The 26,564-nt window shown below is 45.8% G+C and overlaps 1 protein-coding gene across 3 annotated transcripts in view; it reads right to left on the reverse strand.

Moving 5' to 3' along the window:
* The window catches only part of HIPK2 (homeodomain interacting protein kinase 2), a 137,106-nt gene that overhangs the window by 25,818 nt on the left and 84,724 nt on the right, over nucleotides 1-26,564 (reverse strand). For 2 of the 3 annotated variants that reach the window (XM_021536501.4, XM_021536513.4), the window contains exons 3-11: nucleotides 19,010-19,133; nucleotides 16,826-16,945; nucleotides 16,054-16,140; nucleotides 14,784-14,968; nucleotides 10,894-11,056; nucleotides 8,150-8,369; nucleotides 6,518-6,639; nucleotides 2,067-2,209; nucleotides 1,542-1,718 (exon numbers count right to left, since the gene is read on the reverse strand). In XM_021536501.4, coding sequence (XP_021392176.1) covers nucleotides 1,542-1,718; nucleotides 2,067-2,209; nucleotides 6,518-6,639; nucleotides 8,150-8,369; nucleotides 10,894-11,056; nucleotides 14,784-14,968; nucleotides 16,054-16,140; nucleotides 16,826-16,945; nucleotides 19,010-19,133 — 1,341 coding nt within the window. The remainder of the gene's footprint in view (nucleotides 1-1,541; nucleotides 1,719-2,066; nucleotides 2,210-6,517; nucleotides 6,640-8,149; nucleotides 8,370-10,893; nucleotides 11,057-14,783; nucleotides 14,969-16,053; nucleotides 16,141-16,825; nucleotides 16,946-19,009; nucleotides 19,134-26,564) is intronic. The other variant, XM_021536531.3, reaches the window with a different exon arrangement.

Consider the following 26,564-nt stretch of genomic DNA (forward strand, 5'->3'; position numbering starts at 1 on the left):
TCAGCCTGGCCCGAAAGCTAACAAAAGGAATAGGTGGCATCCATCAAAAGGAAGTCACCCTGGCAGTATATCACACTACACCAACTTACACAGGCTCTTTTGCATAACAAATGGCTGCACAGTGGCATTCAAAGTGCTTTTGGAATACCAATGAGCAGCATGGAGTACCCTCCTCTCCAAAGGAGCATGGTTCCTCATTTGGCACAAAAAGAGTCACAGTCAATGAAGCTGTAGAAACCCTTTGCTCTCAGAGTGCCCCATTCCTCCTGGACACAGCCACCCCACCCTAAAGTGACAGGAGAGGGGAGGCCCTGCACAGGCACACTGGCTGCAACAGGCACTCTCTTTTGCTGGCTAGCTGGGGACAGAGCTGCCTCTCTATGTTATGAATAGACTAAGACAGCTGGAGCCCACCCAAAGTAAATCCAACATTAGAGAGCAGATAAATGGGAAGGACTTAAATAGTGGCCTCTTAACTTGAGTTGAACTGGTTGCGAACTCAGAGCCGCTCTGGCACCAGTCCAGTCACCCAGGAAAACCACAAGCTCAGGTTTTTGCCACTGCACAAGTGGTGACCCATTTTGGTTCTCTCTCCTGCACTGTTTTATGTTTTTTCTTTTAAAAAAGAAGTGTGCTAGTTGCACAGCCCAGGGGACCTACTCCAGAGCAGCTGCACATACACCTTGAACAGTCTTGCCCTCAAAACAGGATTACAGTGCTGTGACAGGCACTGCAACCATCCTACCATCTGAGCTGTGCAAGAAACCCCAGACTCCTTCCAGAGCCAAATGGCTCTACTGAGAGATGCCAGATGCTAAGGACTGCTCTGTATGAGATATCCTTATAAAATGCTCCCTATTTTATGCTGCCATCATTGTAATAAGGCCAGGGTATAATAATGGGTATCTGTTACTGGTGTGGACTGTTGAAGACAGGGTTAACACTTATGTTAGGAGCAAGAGAGCTCAGGTGGCCCAATGCCACCCCAGTCCTCCACTCCCTGTGGCAATAAAGTTCAGAAGACTGTCCTCACTCCACTGCTTTAGAAAGGGCAGATCTTGTGTGCACACATCAGGCACACGCTCCTGAAAATGCAGCCCCCTCAACGTGCAAATGCTGCACTTCAGGAGTGTTTCTTCCAGAGGATGTTGCAAGAAAAGGTGTGCCAACTGGGCACTGCATCACACTGACCTGAGAATAGTTATGTTTTTAAATCATCATGACTACAAGGCTCCAGGTAATTGCAGCAGTGTAACAAGCTGTATGAACAGGTCTGAGCCTCCCATTCTGCATCTTCTCCAGCCACTAACTCCCACACAAAATGATGCTTGAGGGGTATAAAACACCCCTAACTACCTCCTGGGTACCAAAGAGGCGAGGCAGTGAAGAGCCCGCTCACACAGTGTGTGACCTAATCCCTCACGGGCTGTGGAACAAAACCTGTTTCGCCCCACAGGAGTCAGCGAGCACCTCTCTTGCCAGCACGCCAGCGCGGCCAGGCCGCGGTCGGAAGCAGCCGGGCTGGGAGCCCCGGCACTCACCGTGGAGCCGACTGGTGTTGCTTGCTCTTCCTGGCGGAGGCAGCAGCAGGTGGCTGGCGCATGACGTGAGCGACGCCCACGTTGACGGGCTGGGCGGCGGGCAGGGCCACGTGGCTGGCCAGCAGCGTGGGCTGCTGCATGATGGGGTTGTAGTGGCTGCCGTGGGCGTGCGTGTTCCTGCACAGCGGGGACACAGGCACATGTTGAGAATGCAACTGGCGGCTGCTTGGCAAGCTCCTCCACACAGCCTCCCAACACCCTCCACCCGGGTGCCCTCTCCTCCAGGGCTTGTTGGGTACCCAGCCTTCCCAGGACAGAGGGTTTTCCCCAGGGAACAGGCTGAAGGAGTGGTGTGGACACAGCATTGCACTCCAAGGGCAGGGAGCAGAGAAGTGTCCCACAGCTATCAGACAGTGAGGTCACAGGCTGCTGCCCTCCTCCCCTCAGCCCTGCAAGAGCCCAGCCCTCAAGCCTCCTCCAGCAGCTGTGGGTACTTCAGGGTGCCTCCAAGCACCCCCAGTTTACCTCCAGTCTGCCAGCGGCTGGGTGCCTGCCATGGACTCCGGGATGACGGTCGCGTGCTGGACAGAAGTGTGGGTGGCCACCCCAGTCAGCTGCTGCCAGGCGGGAGGCAGCAGGATCTGCTGAGTGCCACTGGGCCATGCTTGCTGTCAGGAAAAGGGAAAGCAATTCCTTAGCAAAAGGCATCAAGCACTGAACGCGAGCAATGGTCCACGCTCAGCTGGGGCCCCTAATAGTGATCATGGTCATACTACACAGCTCTTACCACCTTTCAGTCACAGAAGACAAACACTGTTAGGAAACCACAGTATAAGCAGGAATAGTTATAAATATAGAGAATGCAAAGCAGAGGGCAAAAAAAATCCTTGCCATACAAAGCAGCAGCTGTGTTTTAGGTTAAACAGGGAATGGAAGGGATCAAAACTTGCTGGCATTTCAACTCAAACACCAAATTTTTTAGCACGTTCTAATTTTGACTCTCCAGATCAGCTGGGCGCTATGGTTCCATTGTTAATTTCCCCTTTCTACATCCAGCTTACTTTTTCAAGAAATGCACAGCTACACATTGCATACCTGTCCTCTCCATGTGTTCTTCAACTTTCCCCCCATCCTTAGAGGGTAGAAAATCTCTGCCTTTTGAGTTGAGCCATCATTCTGCTATGCAATCACCCTTCCAGCTGTGCTGCCACAGGCATGACTCAGGTTGTCCTGCTCCAGTGACTCCACGCAAGTCAGATAATTGTTTTTTGGACTTGGGAAACTTTCTTAGCTATGTGGCTCTGGCAGCTTTTTACTGCTGGGCTGAAGAACTCAGGGGTACCAGCTACAGCCCACCTTAGTCCCAACCTGCACTACTGTACTGGACCCATGTTGTGTTATCTCACTGCTCTAAGGAAGCTAAGTTTGAGAGGAGACTTCTTCCAGGCATGCATTTATCCCCTTCCCCACACTCACAACGATTGTATTAACTGTCCCCATGATTCCCTCCTATCCCCCAGTACATAAACTCCAAAACAGTCCACCCTGCAAAAAAACTTTTTTTCCCAATTCTAATCCTAAGTTTGATCATTTTGTAACTTTTTGTGTTGCTCAGTTACATGAAAAGGCTGCTATGGTGTGGCCTCTCAGCAACATCTGCAAAGGATAGAGAGTCACAAGGCTCCTGAGAGCCCTTCATCTAAGGAGCAACTACCATAGACTGGTGATGCTTGGAGCAGGTAAAAGGATAAGGCAAAGGCACAAAAAGATCAGGGAGGAAAAAAGCATTCTTATTATTCTCTTTTCTTTTTTTACCTCAGCTTTGCTTTAAAAGAGGAGACTGAACTACCGTTGAAGTCAATCCCAGGGGACTACCTGGATTTACTTGCAGACAAAACTGCTTCCTCCCTTTTCAGGAAGGGAATGGAACAAATCTAAGCTCCTTGTCTGACTGCAGTGCATAAATTTAGATGCAGTGTCAGGGCCTAGGCACAAATTCCTCACTTATTAGGTAAGGACCACTGAATCATTTAATCTGCAGATAAGACTTGTCTAGGCTGATCCACCAGCACCGTGTGTTGTGCTTACACATAGAAGGCTTGTCCTGGCAGCTGCAACCTGTTCCCAGCCAGTGCATTACTATGAAATTTTGGTGGGGTGGTGAAGCAATGCTCTGGCCCTTGTCCTCAGGAGCTGGTGGGTCCCCTGGAGTGACCACGCTCATACTCTGGATATAGAGCAGGAACAACTAATGGAGTAACATTTTGGAAGCCAGTGGCAGGACCTCTGTAAGATGTGATGCTGGGAAAGAGTTAAAAGGAGAGAAAATCAAGAATCCAGGATGTTATTCAAGGGCAAGGGACAGTTCTGGGTCACACCATGGAAGCCTGCTGGAAAACTGTGCAGCTTTGCCTCTTTAGAGATCGGAAGCTGCAGTGAGCTGTGAGTAAAGACAGGATCAGTCTCCTTTCACTGGTCTCTGTGCATAAAATATGTGAACCACACTTGCTTGAGAGGATGAAGAAGAGACCCAGAGAAGTTACAAACAAGTTACTTTAGCCAGTGACCCTGCATCTTGCAGGCTGCTTGCTCTGCCTTGCACTGCCTAGCTCTGTGCCACAGGCTGCAGACACACAGCTGCCAGATATGATGCTCAAGCTCTGTCAGTACCTCCTGCCCTGGATCCCTCTGTCCCTCATCTGGGACAGCTGGTCTGGGACAAAATGCACAGGGAGAACTTGATGCCAGCTGCACTGGGATGCAGTAAGGCTTTACCAGCCACAAGCATCCTGAGGAGTGCAAACACAAAAACCTGTGCTCTGTGTTAGGCAGGGGAGAAAGCCTGATAGTGCTACACAGTTCTGGGAACACAAGGAGCAGCATCATGCTTCATCAGTGGGACAAATAAAGCAGGGGACAGACAGAAGTGGACTCTGGAGGTGCTGCACTCTTTGCTGGGGCCAATCCCTCTCACAGTTGCAGCAGTCACACGGCCCAGGCTGAAGAACATTAGATAAGCAGCTGTGCATGAGAGGAGCAGCTCTCTGCTGGGAGAGAGACACGCAGCCGCCGAGATCAGATGTGACTACAATGCATCACAAAGAAGCTGTGTTTTTCCATTCAGGAAACTGGAATTGGGTACAGATTTGTTTATCAGACAGCTGCTCAGCCCGAACCAAGCGAGGCCCACGGACACCAGATGCCACCGGCATCAATCAGAGCGTCCTGCCATCAGAGACTGCTTGCATTTCTCATCGCGTGAGACAAACTGGCACAGCAACAGGCACATCTCCTCTCTTTTATTACATCAAAAATTAAAAATCTGTACAAATGTGGAGTGTTTCTCAGAAACAGTCTGAATTCCCCTTTGGAAGTGACAATGAATGAAATGTCAGTAAAAAGTATGAAAGGGGATGCCCATGAACCAGGTGCTCACGTGGCAGAGGCAGCACTGAAATTGGTAACGTGTGGGCAGGAGGGTGCTCAGGAGGAGCTTTACTACCAAACATTCCTCACTTGCATAGAGCCCAACAAGGCCACCATGAGAAGAAAAAAGGAGGAGGCACTGAGATCTTTCAGGATCCTGCTGTCTTTGAGATGTTTCAGATCCAGCCCTCACCCCTTCAAGCCCCAAAGGACAGCACACCACTGGAGGCCTGGCAGAATGGGGGGGGCATGTAAAGCTAGCATGTAAAGTGACCTCCTTCACTCACTGCCTTGGCTGATTTCTTGAACAAGCAAGAGGTGCCAGCCATTGAGCCTGCACGGACTGCTCCCTGCTTTGCCATGGCTTTTGTTTCCCTGCCTCTCGGGCTCTTCTTTCCCACCAAACAAGGGAAGTGGCTCATGTCAGTTGTTACAACAGGCTGCAACAGAGATCAGTTTGATGTTTCAGACAGCTCTCTGACAAAGGCTCCTCTATTGGGAAGGGGCAGGGCATACTAGCTGATGGAAATCACACAGACTGCAAGTTGCATTTTGATCTGTCTTCACCAGATAAGTGTGACTGGCGGGTGGTAAAGGAAGGCAAGAGCACCAACAGTCTTACCCCAGCAGTACAACACACAGGCATAAAACCTGAAGTCTGCTGGTTCCTGGCTGCAGATGAAAGTGGCATGGCAGACCAAACAAGCCTGAGACAGAGTTGTGCCTTTGTAACTAGCTGGTCATCTTTTCCAGCTTGCACAACTTAATTTTAAGTATACTAGGTGGGTTTTTTAGGTGTCTTTTTTTCCCTCTCTGGTATCAGCAGAGGTACCATGGTGCCAGCTCAAAAAGAGTTGAGGCAGATTCACTGAAGCCTGCACAAGGAGGAATGAACTCCTCCTCTGGTTTGAGGAGCTGGGGTATCCCTCGAGGATGTGCATGTAATTAGTAATACCCATTCCTGTTTGGCTTTTTTTTTTAGGAGGAACCATGCTTTTCCTATGAGAACATTTCAGACAATTGTGCCAATAAGAATTGCTGACAAGGAGAACTCCTTGAGTGTGGGGCCCTTGCCTCTGCCTCCGACATCTCTCTCATACTTCACGAGCAGAGATCCTCATAAAACAGAACAGTGAAAACTTAAAGCATGAAAGGTATTTATCAGCAGCATGCAACTCATCAGAGCAATTCCTGGCTGTAAACTACCACCAAGACTTTGAGTTCAGGAGGATGTAGGAGGTTATTACAGGTTCCTTCTCAGCAGAGGCCTGACACTGCTTTCCCTAAGGCTTTCCCACATATTTCAGTAGAAAAGCAGAAGGAAAAAGGGTTTTTCCAGTGGCTTTTGCAACTCTGACATAGTCTTTCAGCTGAACAATGAGCTGGGGGAGATTTTGACATTTCAAAGAAAGCTGCAGATCCATATACAGTTGCCCAAGTCTCCAAACTGCACCACAGAAGGCCCTCAGAGAAAGCTTCTCTCCTCAGCCTCCAAGAGCTAAACAACACAGTAAATACCTGCTGAGCCTGGTGCCTTTTCAGTTCCTTACCTGTGCAAGAAGTCCTGGCTGGATCTGAAGAGGCTGGGCCCCAGGAGCCTGAGTGACAATGGGAACGGCGTTCTCCATCCGAACCGAGTACCCAGCGTGCTTCGAAGGCGAGGCTTGTAACCCTGTTCCACCAGCACAGAAGGTCCAGCATAAGCCACCAGCAGCATTGCCAGGAACAGGGGATGGCTCTCAGAGGAGCCTAAAGGCACTCACTGATGTCCACTTAAATTGCAATGTTCAGTCCCTCTGAATAATCAGCTCTCAGAGTGCTACCTGTGCTACCCTGGCCCAAAGATGTCCATCAAATGTTCACAAACATGATACGGGTATAAGGGTGCAGAAAAGACATTTCCAAAGGCACTAAGGGATTAGCTGAATTTGTATTTTAGGGTACCTCAAGCACATAGAAAATACTGCAATATTACAATGTGCACAGGCAGAAAACAGAGGAGTGAATGGCTTCTCTTCCGCATATTCTCTGATTTAACAACAAGAAATGGTCTTTATCAGCTAAAATCCATTTCTATATGAGAATGATCTCTTTACACCACAGTGGGATGGGAATCCAGAACTCCATACTCCCTCAACCTTGATGGGGAGAGGTGATTTTCTCTAGCACAGTTTCTTGAGACTCATATTTGAAAGGCCCTAGCCCACTCCAAACTCCAACCACTGTTGGCTGAGCCCCACATTAGCCTGAGCTGGAGGAAGCTTCCCTCTCCAGCACCTCAGTGCATGGCACAGCCATGCTGCCTCCTCTACTTTGGATCCTTTTCAAAGTTGCAAGCTGAGGATGGTCACTTACATACTCCACTTCTGAAGTCAAACCCATGAGATGCATTTTAACTACGCTGAGGAGGTCTAGCTAAACTTCTCTAGTTCAAAAGAGCTTTGATAATCTTGCAGAACATTTAACAAGTGCCTGGAGACTAATGCACAGACAGGCTTGTAGAAATGAAGAGCAGAAGTTGCACCAGCTGAACTGAGGTCTATTTAGACCACTTCCTACAGACACTTGGCAAGTTTTCCCAAATTGCTACAGCATGTGAAGTTAACAGAAGGACAAGTGGTTAACACTGAGCATCTCCCAAGTTGTCTGACAATAGTTCCTACTACTAGTATACACAAGCAGAGCTGTTTGCAGCAGGGCTGGAGCTGAGGGAATTATCCTCATAAATGGTCATGGCATCTGTTATGGGGGAGAACCCTCATATCCACCAGCACCATGCTCCCTGCTGCATTACCCTCCCGAGTTCCCCTTTTAGCAATCAAGTCACTGAGAAGTGATGATGACCCTTTACATACATATTTACTGATTTACTGGTATTGTGTGGGAAAGCTTTCAAGTTTACCAAAGTATGGCAGAAGAGTCTTAAACTTTGTTCAGGGCAAAGAATGACAAGTACATATTCTCCCCCATCCCCTTGTCAGTAGCAGCTGCCTCCAACTCAGTCTGTTAGAGGTGCCTGCAAGACCCTCTGCCAAGGCAAACACTTCCATCTGCAACAACCTCGCTGCTCTGATTTACTAGGCCAGCCCTTTTTTCTGCCACATGACCTGCACTGAGGAAACTCATTTCCAACAAGAGCTGGATGAAGCAGCGGGCCAAGAGCTGGTGAGGTTGTGACTTACCTTGAAAGCCTGGTGGGCAGACGATGAGGGCTTGCTGTAAGGGGTCTGGCCGGGCACAGATCTGCGCTGTTCCCGTCTGCAGGGGCATGCTCCGCTGGGCCACCGCAGCCATGGACGCCGCTGAGGGCTGGTAGAGTGCAGATTGGTAATTTAGTATGGAGACCTCGGGGTTGGCTAAGGAAATAGTGGCACTGGAGGAGGTGGGAGCCAGGTTGGTGGTCTAAAGGAATGACGGGAATTAAAACAAAAAACAAACAAAAAAATGAGGGAGATGGGTAGCTGGAAGAAGCAAAAATCCAAAAAATAATAAAGTAAAATAGTGTAAGATAAAATAAAAACCAAGACAAAACAGCAAACAAGGGGTAGAACAGGACACTGAGGAATAAAGAGACAAGGGGGAAGGATCACAATCTGCCTGAGTGCGCCATGGCCGTGCCATGCCACGGGACCCCCGGCCACGCTGCTTGTACTGCTCAGAGACACAGCACATTCCTTACAGCAGGACTGCAGCCCCATTCCTCACCCAACTGGCTCTGATTCACAGCATGCATGATCAAGATGAGTTCAGAAACTGTTGCTATCCACAAATCACACTGTTCACTTGTCACATATGTAGCTCTAGAAGCTGCTCACATTTCTTAGGTAAAATAAACTCAGCACCTCCATGCCCTGTGAATTCTCATCCTGAGAAGGAAAATCCATCCTTGCCTTTCCTCTTAGATACCTTGAATCTAAGATGGCACATGCCCCTTGAATTATGTTTGAAATTTGAAGTACTCAGAAGGCATAACAGGAGGTAATGCTAATACTTGCAAAGTCCAAACTTTACTTAAATTGTCTTTAAAATCTCTTAGAGCAGGAACTCCAGTAGGGGATGTTTCAAAGCCAAAAAATCAACCCAGAGTTCTGCAAAAATCTAGAAATCTGAAGACTTTTTTTTTCTTTTTTAAAATTTGGACTGGGTCTAATTGTTGCAAGCAAGGTCTGCCAGTGCTCCAAATATATGTTCTTAACATGTATGCTAGGGAGCCAGACACTACCAAATCAGAGCCCATCCTTCCCCTCTGTCCAAATACGCCAGCAACACTGCTGGAGTCTGATCAGACAAAATTTTCTCATGGTGAATGTACGAACCCAGGAGGAGGCTTTGATCAGGAGAGAGCAGACCAAGCATTTTGCACTGCCCTGGTTGCCACTGGACCTACACTGCACTGCCACAGCCATGAGGGATGTGACAACAAAATATTTCTTCCTTCTCCTGATCCCCCCTCAGGGCAGGGGCTGTGAAGTGCAATCTGCTCTCCTGTGCAACACTCTGAGCACCAACCACAGCAGCTCCCATACTCGTAATCGCAGAAGCCATAACTGGAAGGAGGCAATCCCCAGATATTTTGTAGAGACAGGAAACAAAAGAAAGCCAAGACAAGTGGTATGTTGAAGAGAATTGTGAAAGACTTAGAGCTTGTTCAAATTAAAACACCCTTCCTGGAAATATTTCTGCCAATTCTTCTAGGAACATTGGGCATACTGGTTCTGCTCAGAACAACACAACCCTTATGAGAATTCAGAAATGACCATGGATCTCCCCAGCCAACAGCTGAACTTAATGTCAAGTGAAATGCAAGGAAATGAAAGCAAGTCTGCCTTTCCTACAAGTAACTGTGGTACAGTGTCTCTGCCCTGCAGCTGGGACCTAGGGGAGCACATAGCATGCATTTCTTTAGTCAGCATCTCAGAAACAGCCTAGAAAGGGAACTGGTGTTTGTAACTAGTACCCTCTCACACCAAGTCATGACCTATCTCTATCTGTGCCTGCCTGAATTGTTTCAAAAGGCCTTCTGTGATCACATGTATCAAGACCTGAGTCAAGAAGTCTGGTTTTTTCACTGACACAGGAGCATCCTGCACATCTGCACAGACTCCTTTAGCTCCCTGGCTTTCCAAACACCATTTCTGCAATGCCACCTGCAATCTCTAGAGTGAATCATGAGCAGCCTGTTCCCAAAAGGCTTCAAAGCAGCAGCTATTTCTTGAGCTTCAGTCTCTTAGAGTGTTCTCCCTGGGGAGTTTCCTTTTGCTGCTGTAATACAGTATCACAGCAACTTAGCCTGTTAGTCACGTCAAATTTGCTAACGCAGCAAATTTGCCCCAACACTGGGGCAAGTAAAACTAATACAATGCATGATTATAAAGCCAGAGCCTACCAAACTGGAGTGCAATGTGTTCACAGTGGGGGCACATGCACATGGTCCCCACATCAACTGTGGCCCCTGGAGTAAAAGCAATGACAGATAAGAATAAATATTAATGCTAAACTCTTCTTTCCTGTTGATCAGTTACAGTGCTGTGTCTGTTACAGAGGGTTTAAACTCATTTTACTTCAATGCCAATTTGAAGAAGAGATGTAAGATCACAAATACTTCTGCCTGACCCAGGGAGTGAAGTACTGCTTGCTGCATTAAGGGACTAATGAGCTTTTCCCCATAGCAACCTCCCAAGCAAGCAGGATTTATCACCCCAACAACAATGTAAACAACGAAGGCAACATTTCACCATCACACAAAATGTCACAAGATTACTGCTTGCCTGAAGAAAAGAGAATGAGGAGAAGAGCAGAGGAAGGAGAGTAAAAGGCACCATCTCTTGGCAGGCATGTTAAATAGGATGCTACTTTGCTTTTCATCTTCTAGGCCCTCCTGACATAAATGTTTAAAGCACTGGCTGCTTGTGATTGATGCCCTCACCTGGTTGTGGACTGTGTTGAGCTGGTTGTTAAAAGTCATGGTCAGGTTGGTCGATGTACTTGGGGCTACGTGGGTGATGAATGGTGTCTTGCTCTGGTTCACCGTGTCGTACATATTCACCCGCCGCTTGCAAATCTCCATGTTCTGGAAGCAGGACTTGACACTGCGCAGGGAAAGAGGGGCAAGGAAGGCAGAGAAAATCAACCAAGCGTCTCACACAGCTAACAGTTCATCACAGTGGCCCTGCAATAGGTCTCCATGGCAGGCTTAGCACTTTCTAGGCTCTTAAAGCCCTTTGCTATTGTATTCAGGTTTCTCTTAACCGGTGAGAGTCAGATTAACACTGTACTGACAAATGCCAAGCTGAGAGAGCTGCCCTGGGACTCCTGGGTCTCCCACAAGTTTCTGCACTACAATACAAGTCACAAATGAAAGGAAATTGGTTTCTCCTTAGGGGACAGGGCAAGAAATACAAAGTGGCTATATATTAAAAGACTGAAAGAGACTGAAAGCCAGAAAGAAAGATACTGTTTTTTTCATGATGATGGAGCCTGAGAGGAAAAGAAAACTCATGCTTTTTGCCTCAGTTTAAGTGTAAATTAAGATAGTTTTACATGTCTTTTGCAAGGAAGAATTTTACTGTTCTTGATCACCGAGACCCCCTAAAAACTCATCCTTGTTCCTTTAAAGCAGTTGTTTACTAACAGCTGAGTCCAGCTAAGCAGTTAAAACATTGCCCCTGTCTGGCTAAACGCTTGTGCAGATGCTTATCTTGAAGTATGACATATCCTCTTGCAGTCAATGGGACAATTCATATCAAAAAGTTATTCCAAAGCAAATTCCTCAATGCCCTGAGGGAATCTGGCTCTGAGGTTATCTCACACTGAGAACTGGATCTCTGGGTGAATGATTACATCTTCTTCCCCTACAATGACTTTTCCTTAAATGTTATTGATATAGCAATAGAAATTTTGAGAAGTATCCTATTTTGTGCCCCAGTAAAGGAAATTAAATTCTCTCTACATTGCTAGAGCACAGTAGGCATCTGGTAGATGAAACTGTTCATATTTCATTAATTAGAATACCAAAGCATACAGAGGTTAAGAGTCAACAACACAGTGAACCTGGGCAACACTGTATTTTTAGTACAACTCACTTCTGATATCTGAAAACCAATACATGTTTTCCACAAGTCTTCCACAATAACTGTTATTACAAATGTAACCTCAGAGTCTGAAACATAACCTCAGAAAGTATAAAGGCATTTATTTTATTTCTATTATCCCAACATGGAGAAAGAGAAATTCCAAGCAACAAAAATTGGCTGTATGCTGAGCATTTTGTAATGATCTAAACTGTTGAAGGTAAGGGGTACATCCTCACATCACTTTTAAGAAACAGTGTCCCTTTAAAAGGAACAAACATCTGTGATCCCTAAGGTTGATGAAGAGGACCTAGATCTTTTTATCCTTGTCTTGTCTCTTACTCAAATGGTCACCTCTCTTATCCTACAGGTAATACCTTTGTAACTCGATCTGGGCCATAAACACCTGCAGACAAGCCAGGCTCAGGACACTGTGTACAGCTGCCCATTATGTGCATTCACTTCCAGAACTATACCTGTTGGTCACAGAACATCCAGCAAAATCAAACACTTATCAAATAAATGCAGAAGGCTATTGGATCACTTCTTTTCAGTCAAGTATGACTATAATTCTCCCTGCACAAAGAAGAAAGCAGTGGGAAGAGTATAGGCTCTGTACATGGTGAATAGTATGTGTTACTAAATGGTTTTGTCTAACAAGATGTAAGCTCTACAAATGCAATACCATGTTCTCTGGCTTTACTTTCAAAGAAGGTGGGAGCAAAAACCAGCAGGGACAAAGTAAAACAGACAGAAAGTCTGAGGAGTACTCAGCAATTTAAGAGCCAGGAAGTTAAATATGTGAAACGGGAAGCTAAGCTCACTTTGCTTGCTCCTTGTAAGAAAGCAGAACAGCCCCTCCTGCACTGTTTGAACTTGCAGCCTCTCTGAAAAGTGCCACAGCAGAGATTCCTACCAGAAGCTTCAGCTTCCATATATTCTCACTTTTTCTCCTGCCCAATTTATTTTCAAGAGAGATTACAGCTCCCTGCATCTTTCAAGGCTTTGAAGTTTCTATTCTCTAAAGCACAAGTAATCACAGAAAAAAGTTCCATCCACTTGCCATGCTGGTTACAGCTTATTTCTCTCTTTGCCAGTCACTGTTTCCAGCATGGAGGGGCTTGCAGGGTTACACACCCAGCTGGCACACACTTGGTATTCAGAGATGTGATGCTGAATTCTTTATTTGGCTAAAATTCTCACTGCTGTTGGCCCCAGTGATATTTTCAATCTTTCTGGGGCTTTGAGCAGCCACAAGTGAACACTTCAGAAATGAAGATGTGGTTATGGACTGTAGCATTAGTGGAAGGATTTCTGATGGCAATGCATTATGTCACAAATCTCTCCTATCTTACACAATCAGTTGTTGCACAGTCTGAAGGACTGCTGCAAATTAAAATACTTTTGTCTATGATCTTCACTCAGTATTTTTGCTGTCATATTTTATTCATGATTTTTTTTATATGAAACTTTACTTTTTTCCTGTTTAGCACAATCATATCCCATCTTGTTTTCATTTATCACTTACTATCTATTTATAGGTAACAATGCTCAAAGATGGCTGTGCAGGCTAAGTCTGGGTGTACACAGATCGTGCACCCACTACCTTCTGGCAAGCAGATGCTCTTATCTTGTGATAAATGTAACAAAAAGGCAGCTACAGCTCCTTTAAAGGGGTAAAGCTACCTTAAACAAACTCAAAATACTGCAGCCTCCCATGCAGGCAGGAGAGCTGACACAGTTACTTGTTGCTCTGCAGCACAAAAACACACTCTGCAGCTCTTCAAGCAGCCCCCTTTAATTTTGTACCTGAGCTCCTGACAGCCTCTAAAACACAGAAGTGGCACCCAATGAAGTACAGCACTGTGCCAATAATTGTTCTCCTGTCAAGGGGAAGGGACAGCCTGTGAAAGCACCTGGAACTGCCAAGTGCTGTAAAGCAGGATGTTCAAAGCTAAGTGTCCTGAAGGCTTTGCAAAACTCCCACTATATGTCAGCCTTCTCCACTTACACCTGAGAAGCCTGTTCCCCTATGTGAACTGGACATGGGCAGTGGGTTGGGCACAGGCATCCTGCATTTCAGGCTGCTGTGCTCTGTGGTGCAGCCTTAGGAGAAGGGCAGTCAGGCTTGAAGACATGATTTCTTCTCATCTCCATCAGGCGGTGGAGCCTGTCCTCATTCTACATGTGTCAGATGAGGTCAGAACGTGATATTTAAGGTGACACAGATGGACAACAACCAAGCTGAAAAGTTAACTCCTCATCCTGGTGCTTATGCCTATAAAACAGCCTGCTGCAGAACAGCTCTTCCCTTAAAAAGCAAACAGCCCCAAGCTGACTCCTAGTGCGATGGGAAGGTTCTGGGAGGAAGGGCTGGCTCCTCACTGCAGATAAGGAGATAAGGTTGATTACTCCAGTAACAATCAGGACTATATTACTTTGAAATAGACTGATACTTTCAGCACTAATTGCATAATTTCTCCTGCATTTTAATGCAAAAATATGTAATTACTGAATATTTACATAATTAATGTAGCACACAGTGCAGCGTTTTAAATGCCAAGCACCTACAACACAATTCTTTCAACCTTGAGTTGGCAATCGTCTTTTTTTTTACGCAGGAAAAGATTAAAACGTAAGGATTAAACATCTTAACAAAGCCCCTCAGATACACTTTGTCTCCACCACAACCAGCTCTTCTTTTCACCCCTCAGTTCAAAACCCAAGGGGAACAAAAGCCACGTACTGTGTGCTGTGAGGGAAGTCGAGCAAGTGTGTCATGGTGACAAAAGGGTGGCTCAGAGTTTCAATGGGTGTTATCCTCTTATCCGCATCTATCGTCAACATCTTCTTTAACAGATCTATGAACTCCCTCCGGTCTGCCTTTTCCACCAACATATCGCTTCCTTCCAAATCCGTCGTCATGTTTACCTAAAGGAGAAGGGACAGGAGTGAGAGCAAAGGGGAAGAGCAGATGGCCAAGTGTCCAGAAAACTGTGTTTACTCCTCCATGGAGCACATGCCCTGCCAGCCTCCCTGTCTAAAGGAGTAGCTGCTGAAGAGCCACGCCAGACTCCGTGGTGGCCACTCATCTGGCTTGTGCATGTCACATCCCCAGACAGACTGTTAAGTGTTCAGCTCGCCTGGGTCAGTGGCTAATGAAACACTTAGTCACCCTCCACTGAAGATGAACAGCTTCCATGTGGTACCAGGCAAGCTCTGATAATCACAGTATTTATCATATACTGTGCCATCAGATATTTATATATGCGTCCTATGAGCAAAAAATATATAAAATAGATAAAAATTGTCAGTAGGTTTATGAGAAACATCCCATTCATCTATCAGGTCCCAGGGAAAAAAAAATACTTGTTCTATTATTTCATTAATTATCCAGTCTCCTCAGATTCGAGTCCTCCATTCCTGCACGTTTACATGTTTTACTTGCTACAACATCTAGACCTTGCTAGCACAAACTCCAGTTTGGTGCTAGTGGTGGATCAGTTTTGCACACTGGTTTGTCAGCACAAACTCCTGTCACAGGAGTGGTTATGCTGGGATTAGCTCTCACGACATGGACCTGACACAGTGAATTAGTGCTTCCCATTCTTCCCCCAGCCAGCCACGTTTTACAGCAAGCACATTCTTCTGTGGCCATGGTGAATATTTCCACTGTCACGCTTTAACAAATGGAAATATTAAAGCACAGAGAAAGCAAGTGACTTGCCAACAGTCATACAGAAGAGCACTGGAGAGACAAGAGAAAATGCAGGATTTCAACTCTCAGAGACGTGCCTTAGCCACTTTCCAAGGCTGCTTTACTACAGCACACATCCCCCTGTGTGCAGTCACTCCTACAAAGCAGCACGTAACAGTGAAGTTGGTAGGCATAATCCTGGTGTTTTTCAGGAGCTGGCCCCAGAACAGGATACTCAGAGAACTTCCATAATTCCCTTTTCTTAGTGTTGCTGGAAAGTATGTGAACAGTCTTGCTGGTTACTCACCAATGCTCTTACCTGTGCCATATCATCCAAACAGTTGAAAATATACTTTCTTGCTTCCTTTGACTTAATCCCCGTCTCTGCCTCATGATCATCTGGTGTCTGCTCAAAACAGGACACGGGCATTAACCAACACTGCCCTGCAACCAGGGCACATTATGTGCCACTTCCCACATGTGCCTCATCCTGTCCTTATCAGGGACCATCATGCCTCTCTTGCCTGACCAGACACCATTTACATGATCTCCACCATGGTTATGTGACACCTTTTATGTATCAAGGTGATTTATCTCTTCTATTTCACTTCTGAGGGTCCTCCCAACTATGGTGGTCTCTTACATCCACCCTGGCATGACGTACAGCATCCCATCCCAGCCAGAAGCCCACTGGCCTTTCTCCTTGGGGACAGCATGCAGCCAAACCCACTGGCATAGGACACTCAGGGCCCACCTGCTTTACTAGAGGTTTTGACTGTAGAATTAAAATGCTTGCCTTTTTTTCTCCCCACAGTGAGTTAGAGCAAAGTCTGTCCACTACACACCAAATCACTGACTACTTAGAGGGAGATTTCCAGGTCAACTCTGGACTTAAATTTCCTACATTGCAATGCCAAGCAGGTGTATTATAAGCTCAAAATTTTGGGGATGTCAGTTTTACCTTGGGCAGTACCCACCCCTATGTCTGTGCTGCAATGCAAGTAGAAACTTAGGCTCTGAGGTGACCTGAATGTCTCCTTCCATCCAACCAACAACTGCAAGGTAAAAGAAACAAGGGAATGTCTTCCTACCTTCAGCCTCCACAAGGGATATGGTGAGTCTGTATCCCTGTTGAAAAACCTCGTTGTCTTTGTCCCTGCACTTAACAAATACTCTGCTGGTAAGCCCTGCGTCTGTGAAATGTAGCGAATCTGTAAGAGAAGGATGAGAGGTCACTGTTTGTCCTGTGGAGATCTCTGGAGGTCTTCCTTGAAGGAGTTCAGGAGGCATTTGAACCAACAAAAAAAGAAGATGTAGCATGTAGAGAAACTTCACCCTGAAAAACTTAGTACAAGGAATTAGAGGAAGAAAATTTCTGAATGGAGTTACCTCCATTTATCACATACATCACTGGAAACTCACCCTTGGAGTGCACTCCCACAAGGCCTATGGATGAAAAGTGGAAAGTTCCTAAATGTTTAAAGTTCAAAGAGAAGGACCCAAACAGCAATTTCAATGGCATGTCTCAACACTTTGCACCCTCTTCTCTCCAGGAAGTCATTTCAGCAATTTGATATTTGCTCTCTAACTTTTGCTGATTTTTCTCAATCTTCTTCCATCTGAGAACACAACCTGTCCTAGGAACACTCTGAAGTTCCAAACAGAGGATTATGAAGTGACTGCCTTTGAACTAAGGTGAAATATACACTCAAACCAACTGACGCCCTCATGGTATGGAAAGTACTTGTCTCTACTGACTACATGATGTTATTTGGGTTGCATCCACAAGTCTGACCTCATTGGCACCCATAGAGCTAAAAGATACTCCATTTGTGTTTCCAGGATTTCAAACCTTTATTTATTTATAAAGGAGAAAGAGTCTGTGATTACAGAATTAAAGACCGATGTCACACATGCCTGAGGTGCCACACACAACCTTAACTTTGGCACCTACTGACTCCTGCATGGCTTCATTCTGCAAAATTGCTGCAAACTCTGCAAAACTATTAAAACCAGTCACCTACTCTCAAAAATGCTAGGGAAGAATGGAAAGTGTTTTTGAGAGAAGAAACAGAGAAGGATAAAAACATTAACAAATTGAAGGCATAAAAAGCAGCCGTGCTTTCAGTCACTTCCAAGCACTCAGGTCCCAGTTCACTGTGCATGGCTTGTTCAGCTCCTCAGAGCTCACACACTTGAGAGGCAGCAGGATCCTGCCTCCAACCCAGTGCCAGTGCTGCAGCCAGCAGCCAGGATCAGCTCCTATCTCTTTCCCAGCTCCCCAGGAGCCCCTGTCACACTTTACCAGAGAAAGCTTTGTGCTGGGCAGTTAAGCTGGCCAGTAAGGTATTGGTGATTTCTTTTCCAGCTGTGTGTTTTATGGCTTTTGGGGTGTAATGGGGAAGAGAAAGAAATCTACTTTTCATGCTTGGTATGTGATTTTCAAACACTTATAAGTTTCTCAGCTAAATTTGATTTCCTTTAGAGTCACTAATAGCCCTGCTCTTTGCTGTAAGTTATTTCCCCTGCCGAATTTTACCTTTAGCGCTCTGATTAAAAAAATACTGGTTTCAAAAGAAAAGTCAAGAAAATATTTCAGTATGTGAAAAACTTATGTATTTTTCTGCCTTTTTTTTTTCCCCCTTTCTTAAACATTTTTTTCCTAAAAGAAAAAAGACGCTTTTCAGGCTGCATTTGCAGACAGCTAAGATCAGCCTCAAGAATACTATGGGAATGCAAAGTATTCTACAGCCCTGGCTCTAGCTGCCGCTGCATTATCAGTTTTAGGACTACAAAAAGGGCATAAAAGCCTATAGGGAGAAAAGGGACGACAGCTTATATTAACTGGAAACCTACATCAATGCCAACGTTCTCCTTCTTGTCATTGCTTTTAATATGCACTCTCATAAAAGGGGTTATGAAATGCAGCTGAGTTCATGCAGTTTCTTCTAACAAATAAGGCTTTATACTGCACTTGAGAGAACGGGTGCCTGCTCTGCTCAGTGAGGAGGGACATGTACAGAGCTCTTCAGTCAATGGCAGCGTTGAATCTTCATGGAGACTTCACTCAAGTCTTTTAAAAGCCAGCATGCCAAGCTGCACACTGGTTACCTGGAACAAATACCCAGGTGGATAATGACAATGTTGACTTGGGAGAGCTAGAATTACAGATCCATCATTGGCAAAAGTGAAAAAGTTGGCATTCGCTCACTCTGACAAGAGAAGGGGAAAAGACGTGTGCACTTACCAGCACCCAGGGCAATACCCACACCCACCTGATCGTACTCTGAAGCTCCTGGGTACAAGGGCCAGCCCAAGAACAGCTCTGCAATGACACATCCCAATGACCACATATCGATTGCTTCACAAAAGGGTAAACCGAGGATGATTTCAGGGGCTCTGCAAAGGAAGAGATTAGAAAACATCAGCAAGGGGAGCAGAGCTCTCAGCGGGTGTTGGGCAGCTGGTGCCCTTTGTGACACTCACAGAGCTGCCACCAACAAGTGTCACTGCTCTGACAGAGCTGGGGGACACACTGGTCACTGGCACAGTGCCTGCTAACCAAACATTAGTCGGTGAATATTTAGCCTTACAGAAGAGTACTGTGGCCATATACAGCCAAGAGACAGCCCTACATCTGGCAGCATTTTGTAAAGAAGGGAACTACAACTGCTTTCATCCAGCAAGTGGGATTATGAAGGCACCCAATCAAGGCCCCCACTCGAGGCTCTCAGGCCCAGCTCCCTGTCCTGTGGAGAACTGTGCAGATCCCCTGTTGTGAAGCATCCTCTGTTCACACAGCTCTGTGGGTTCACAAGCAGCCAGACATTAAATAATCATTACAGGACTGGTATAAAAGGATTACTGACTTTTTAAACAAATGGCTGTAACAATAAAACAAATAAATAATGTAATTAGATCTATTAGACCTAAGCCTTTTCCTCAGGAAGAAGTAGCCAAGAAGCCTTCCTTTCCCAGTCTGTCCCAGGCGCCTGATTAGATTTCTTTTTCACTTTCAGCCCAAACAGCCAAAATGCAGCAGCTCTCTGGCTATGCATTTATTGCTGGCTCCTGGAGATGCCACCAAAGCACCTCTGCTCCCTCCTCTTCCAGGAGGAATCTGTCCCACTGCCTTGAGCTGCTTGGAATCCTCCTCCACTGATGCTGACAAGGTCTGTAGGATGAGGTTAGACGAACTTGCTCAACTCCAGTGGCCAAGGTGAGACAAGATGAATCCTGACCTATGTGCCCCAAACATTCTGCATTTCAAAAACTTCTGTGTGAAAGAATCAAAAATATTTCCCAAATACTGAAAACCTTATACACACAAACACCTTCCTTACTTATCCCACTTCTGCCTAGATGTCCACATGCAGTTATATGACACAGCTCCTATTTATACAAGGATCTCCTAAAGCTTCTCTCCTGTTCTTGCAATGCTTCTAAAGCCCCAGCTTTTGGTTTCATGGGATGTACAGCAGGAAGAATAACTTACTTGCCCATACTCCTCTAACTATAAAGAAAGAAAAAGCAAAAGACAGATAAAAGAAACACACACTGCCTTAAATCTTTCATCATTTTAAATATAGCCTTGGGATTTCTCAAGCCCTTATGCATATTTTGGAAATGCCTGAGGTTGGCTATTGAGCAAATGAAGTGCCACCATCCAAAGCTCGAAATAGGACCCATGGTTCCCAGTTCCCCATTTGTCATCAGGATAAGATCTGACACTAGTGAGATCATACTAAGGATTACCAATTGCAGTGGAAAATATTATGTTTTAATCACGCCATTATATAGTCATGTCAAGACAAGTATTTAGCCAAGAAACCAAGCAAAATGGTATTTTTTTTCCAAAGAAGCAAAGACCCTGTAGCAAGAATCCATGCGCCACAAACCCCCTTAGTTTTGAGGGGACTTGTAATGATAAAAGTCCCAAACTACTTCTTCTTAAACCAGCAATGCAGAACGTAAAAACTTACAGGAAATTCTGAGATTTTAGAGTTCTTAGTGTCATTCCCACAAAACAAAACAAAACACCAAAAAAAACCCCAAAACAAACAAACAAACAAACCCCAAAAAACAAAAAAAACCCCAACAAGTCAGAAACTTAAAAAGTAGCTAACTTTAGTCCTTCTAGCTTCATCTATGCTTATCATTGTCATATCCTTGTGCTCTTTAACCCACTGTGACAAACTCTTTATTCTAACAGCAATCTCTCCTCATGAACAAGGGGTTAATTTCCCTCTTTTCCTCCCTATTCCGTCATCCCTGTCATCCCTACACATTACTCGACACCTAGACAAAATGCAGAGAGAAAAAGACAGCTATGGTGACCTGAATCTCATTACTATGTAAATCCTGCATTCAAAGCCATCTGCCTCTCCCTGCCTGCCTTCCACATTGTGAACGAAATGTCCCTGGTCACTAATGAGAGCTCAGCCACGAATCGCCTCAACTTCAAATCCCTCCCACTAACTCAAGAGGAGGGGTGGACTACAGGGATATTCCCAACATGATTTTTTGTGGAAAATTCCTTGTGCATAAAAATCACTTGCACTGCTGTCATATGCAGCACACATCTCCCTTCCTCTCTCCCCACACTTGTGCTGCCAACACGTTCAGACCCCTGCTAGAAGGGATGACCTAGAATTTGAGGTTCCAAAATCTCTTAATTTTTTTTTCTCCTGAGTCTTTGGCTGTCCAGTGGGTTTTCCTGAAAGCTCCACTTTCTGGAGTGCAGTAATAAGGAGAGAATTTATTTTTTAAATGCAGAAGAAGTTTTCCATCTTAGCCATTGGGAAGAAAAGCACAAATCTTATGTCCATATTATTTAAACACAAAGAATGCAACTAAATAGAACACTACTCATTCTATGAATTCTAACAATGGTGAGAATGTCTGTGAGAAGGGGCTGGATTGAGGTGATATGGTGCCTTATGTACACCACAGCCACCACTTACTGTGGTGGCTTCATGTAATCAGCCTTCATGTAATCATCGTGATTTTCCATGGAGAGGGAGTGACCCTAAGACAAAAAGATCTTGTTAATTAAATAATCATTAGGACACCTCAAGAACAACAGGTAGTGGACACCACACAGGATTACAGATTTTCAGCCAGCAGATACCTCCTGTTTGCTGTGGGAAAGAGGGAGCTGCAGTCAGCAGGAGCAGTGCTCTGCCTGTTTGTAAAAAAGAAATGGCCAATGCCAAGCATTTTGGTGCAGGATGCTACGAGCTCAGTAATGAAATAACCTGTCCACTGATAAAATACCTTTGAATCTCCACTGTGGTAGATATCATTCTTTATACTCAGTTATGGATGCATACCTCTTTCTGCACATGGTATCTAACATGTGCAACTCCTCTCTTTTTTAACGTAAGTATGTCAATTTTTAAAGGCAAGGTGAGATCTTGACTTCCATTGCATGTTGTGGCACAAAGTTCCACATGCAACCTTCTTCTTTCAGTAGCATCTTAGCTCAGCTGTTTAAAGCTTGATTTTCCTTCACCAGGTTTACATTTGTCACCTCTCACTTTATGTTCACATAGATTGGTCTAAAGGTGAAGATGGAAGTGATTGAATCACCTGTCCTTTACCACAAGCTGTTTTTACATCTCCGCCCTGTTCTTCCTTGTCTGCAGCAACTTCTGCCTTCTCAGTGTACCATCCCATGGATGTTTCAATCCACTTCCACTGCCTGACCCTGCAACTCCTCTTCCTGACTGCTTGGAGACAGGCTGAACAGACCTAGAAAGAGTTAAACACAAGGATATTCCCCAGACTTATTTTACACTATTTGCAGAATGCTTTCGCGTTCCAGTCTTCCCTAAGCTTAATATTTTGTTTGCTTTTGGAGTGACACAAGGCATTTCAGCAGATGTTTTATCTGGGAGATCCTCTGAGACACACAGTACTTTCTCCAGAGAAGCTGCAGTTAATTTAGGACACAGAATTATGCAGAAATAGTTCATTTTTTCTCTCCCAGTGTTTACTGCCTTTCGGTACTGCACTGATCTGGCATAATGTTTTCTGTAATCTAGATCAAGTCCTTTAAATGCCCCTCACTCTTTTCTGCAGTCTAACCTAAGCCAGTATGTGATAGCTGCATGTTTAAACACTTCACTACTGGTCCAGCACTTTTTACAGATAATTAATACATTAAATAACTCTTGTCCTAAAATGTGCATGCAGTCCACTCCACAAATGACCCTTGTTTTCCTAAAAGCACTCAGATTTATCTCAGCAATAAAAATGGTGTAATTCTCTTTCCCAAAAGGAAAGAAAACAGGATCCATGTCCTAAACAGTCCTTGTGTGGGATTTCTCCATTCTGCAGCTGCTAGCACTGTGTAACAAGGGAAAATGCACTATGAAAGTGTGCACATCCGAGTATTGCAATCATAAATTGGAAGGACGATTCACACGGCAGCAGATCCTCCCAAACAGCACTGAGATCTTCAGCAGATCTCTCCATGACTGCACAGAGAAGTATTTTCTGTACCAACAATACAGGTTTTTTAACACAGACTCACCAAACCTTTCGACTGTGGTGAGGGATCTTGTCTGACAGCACACAGTGGAGCCAGCTGCCAGATACCTCAATACATGCAAGAACATCCCCATTTCCCACCCTCCACCCATTGCTTGGCTGTGCATCTGCACCACTCCTGGCACAGTAACTCCTGCCTCCAGTACAAGGCACGCAGAAGGAAAACATAAAACTTTGCCCTCCTGTCCTTCCTCTCCCATGAGCTGCCCTCGATGTCTTCCAACAAAAGGCACTCCCCTTCGGCATGCACAGGCACAACCTGTTCTACAGCTCACACAAATCACACCAGCACAGACCAAAGGTTTAGAAGCCACTTGCCACCAGCCTGGGGAAGACTGAAGAGCCCTGCCAAGAGCCTCTATCTCCAGGACAAAAGCAGCCATCCTAGCCCCACTTCCCACACCTCCTACCTGCTTCCAACCAAATTACTTGCCTGGACAGCAAAGGGTGACCTGCTTCTCAGCTCAGCAGTGAGTCCAGTCAGTGCCCCATCCTTTGGAGCCCAGCTTGAATGTGCCTGTGTACACCAGAGAGCTGCCAGTGCCAGTGCCCCAGCACACCAGGGTCCCCGTGCTGGCAGCACCAGCAGGTCCCCAGAGGCAGAAATGCCATTTCACCATTTGCTTGCACCTCACACACGACCCTGTCTTGCTTTCAGGCCTGCTGCTGGCAGAGTATTTACTTTAGCAACCCTGCTTTGTGGCAGGGTAATTTCATTGTCTGGTGTTTCTGTCAGGAAAATTAATTACTAGTCTAGCTTGCTGGCTTTTTCACCCACACATCACAGGACATTAAAAACAAATGCCAAAAAAATTCATTTCCACAGACTTGGATTAAGAGTGCTGGGTTCTTTCTGAATTTTAAAACTTCCCTGCAAACTGCCCTCCTCTGGGATAATTTACCACCTCTGGTAGGATCCCATGGCCAAGTGTGATAGTCTCAGCAGAGTCCTTCATGGACAAGTATATATCTGAGACAAAAATATAACTCAAAATGGGATACTTGCTGGCACCTTCAGCAGAGAGTGTTCCTGCTTCCAGAAGAAGGTTGGGGGCAGCTGCAGGCAGTGCAGACAGAGCTCCAGTGAAGAGGTCTCTGAGCTGGTACACACAGGTCCTGTCTCACTTGCTAAAGCCTCAATTCTGGGAAGCAGCAGCTTTCACATCTCCACTCAGGAAGCCCTGGGCAGAGGCAGAGAGGCAGGAGCTGAGCTCCTCTGCCCAAGCAGGGATGCACTGACCAGCTGCACACCCAGGACTTCACCCCACTCAGGAGGAGCACATCATGCTCTCCCATGCACCAAAATACCTCTTGTGAGGACAAGGAACTGCATCCTTTGTGTGTCTTACAAAGGAGTTTTTATTCAAATGCTGGAGCTCTATCTTCCTCTCAGATGAACACTTTCTTTGGCATCCTTATGGACTCTTTCTCATACCTGCTCACTTGACTCTTGTATTTTGTGGAGGTGTCCACCTTTTATTGCCATGTACTATAGAATGCAAAGTACCTTGAACTCTTAGGTAATGGAGGTGGAATGTACAGGGAACCTTTTTTTTTTGTTCCTCTGTACTTCTCAGACTCTAAATAATTTTTTTAGTGAATGGATGTAAAAAGAGACAGGCTCATATTCTGGGAGTAAAAATGCTCCAGTTGCTATTTCCCTCACCCTTCCACCTCTCCACTCACAGACACCCAGAAGGGATGCAGATATAAAATATGGATGATCCCCAGGACTCCGGGGCTGGGCATCTGCAGACTTTTGCATCTGTGAAAAAGGCAGCCACCAGGGCCAGAGCTTAACACACCTACAACCACCAACAGCTCCTGTTGGAAATGCTGGGCTCATTCTCATTGCTGGACTTCTGCATTTCTCCTGCATCCCTGAGCAAGGGACAGCCCTGGGAGTCCGGACTCATCCCACAATATGCAGGCACACTATGCCTTTCAGATTCCAGCATAAATTTCCAACCATAGAGAGGTCAGTCAGCACAGGGTTATTCCTGAGGGAGGGAAAGGACCACAGAGAAATGCCACACATATGGTCATAGTGTATTAATTGTTTGCCTGCAAAGATGTATTGGTTTGAGTGATAAAGAAGGACAGTGCCACTACAGGGCCTCCTAGCAGGCTCTGTATTTCACAGGTTGAACACAGGTACACCTGGTTTCTGGGAAGGACTGTGGGTGCAACCAGAGCCATTTCCAGGGCTGCCAGGACGCTTGTACAACCACCACTAGAAGGGAGCTCCAACACTGCGCTGCTCACTTTGCTCTTGCCCATCCCTCAAGATTAGTCTGCAACACTTCAAAAAATATCTGAATCAGCTCAAAAGACTGGAAGCTGGATCCACTCAGCCCTTGCTGATGGTTTATGTTACAGGACATAAATATAAACTGGAGGCCAGTAACCAGTGAGGTACCTCAGGGGTTTATCCCAGACTGATCTCATTTAACATCTTTATCCCTGACCTAAGGAAGAGGCAGAGTGCATTCTCAAACAGTCTGTGGGTGATGCCACACTGGAGATACCTGGCCATGGATGTGAGGGCAGGGCTGCCACCCAGAGGGAGCTGGACAGGTGGGAGACATGGCCTGATATGGACCTTCTGAAATACAGCCAGGAGAAATGCCAGGTCTGGTCCCTGGGGCAGACAAACACTGGTGACAAGTGGGGAACTGCTCAGTTGGAATGGCCATGAGCAGCTTGACTCAAGGGGAAGTGGGCTAGAAAGGAAGACCCTGGCAGGAGCAGGGCCAACAGCATCCCTGAAACAGGGCCAGCAGACCAAGGAATGTGATAACCCATCTCCAGCCACGTCTGGACACCACTCTTGGTCTGGGGATCCCAGTGGGAAGGTGAACTGGAGCTACCTCAGTGGGGGGAGGGAGAACCATGGTGTCCATGACAGCAGCCTGCTCCTCCTCCTCTGCCTCCACATGCAGAAAATGGTGCCAGGCTCTTCCCTCAGGTGGGCAGCAGAAGGCAGAGATGACAGACAAACTGTAACAGGAGAGGATCCCTCTAGGGATGGAATGGGAAAAAACACCTCCACTGTGCAGATAAGTGAACCACCAGCACAGGTTGCCCTGAGGGACTCTGCAGTTGCTAACCTTGGAGGCTTTTAAGACCCAGCAAAATGAAGTCCTGATCTTGATCTCATGGCAGACTCTACCTTGACCATCAGGTTGGACTAAATTATCTCCTAGGGCTCCCTGTCACCTGAACTTCTCTAGCTCTATAAGGTCCAGTAACCATACATTTCTCAATAGGAAGATC

This window comes from Lonchura striata, chromosome 1A, assembly GCF_050655825.1.
Source record: "Lonchura striata isolate lonStrDom1 chromosome 1A, ASM5065582v1, whole genome shotgun sequence".
Classification (NCBI taxonomy): Eukaryota; Metazoa; Chordata; class Aves; order Passeriformes; family Estrildidae; genus Lonchura; species Lonchura striata.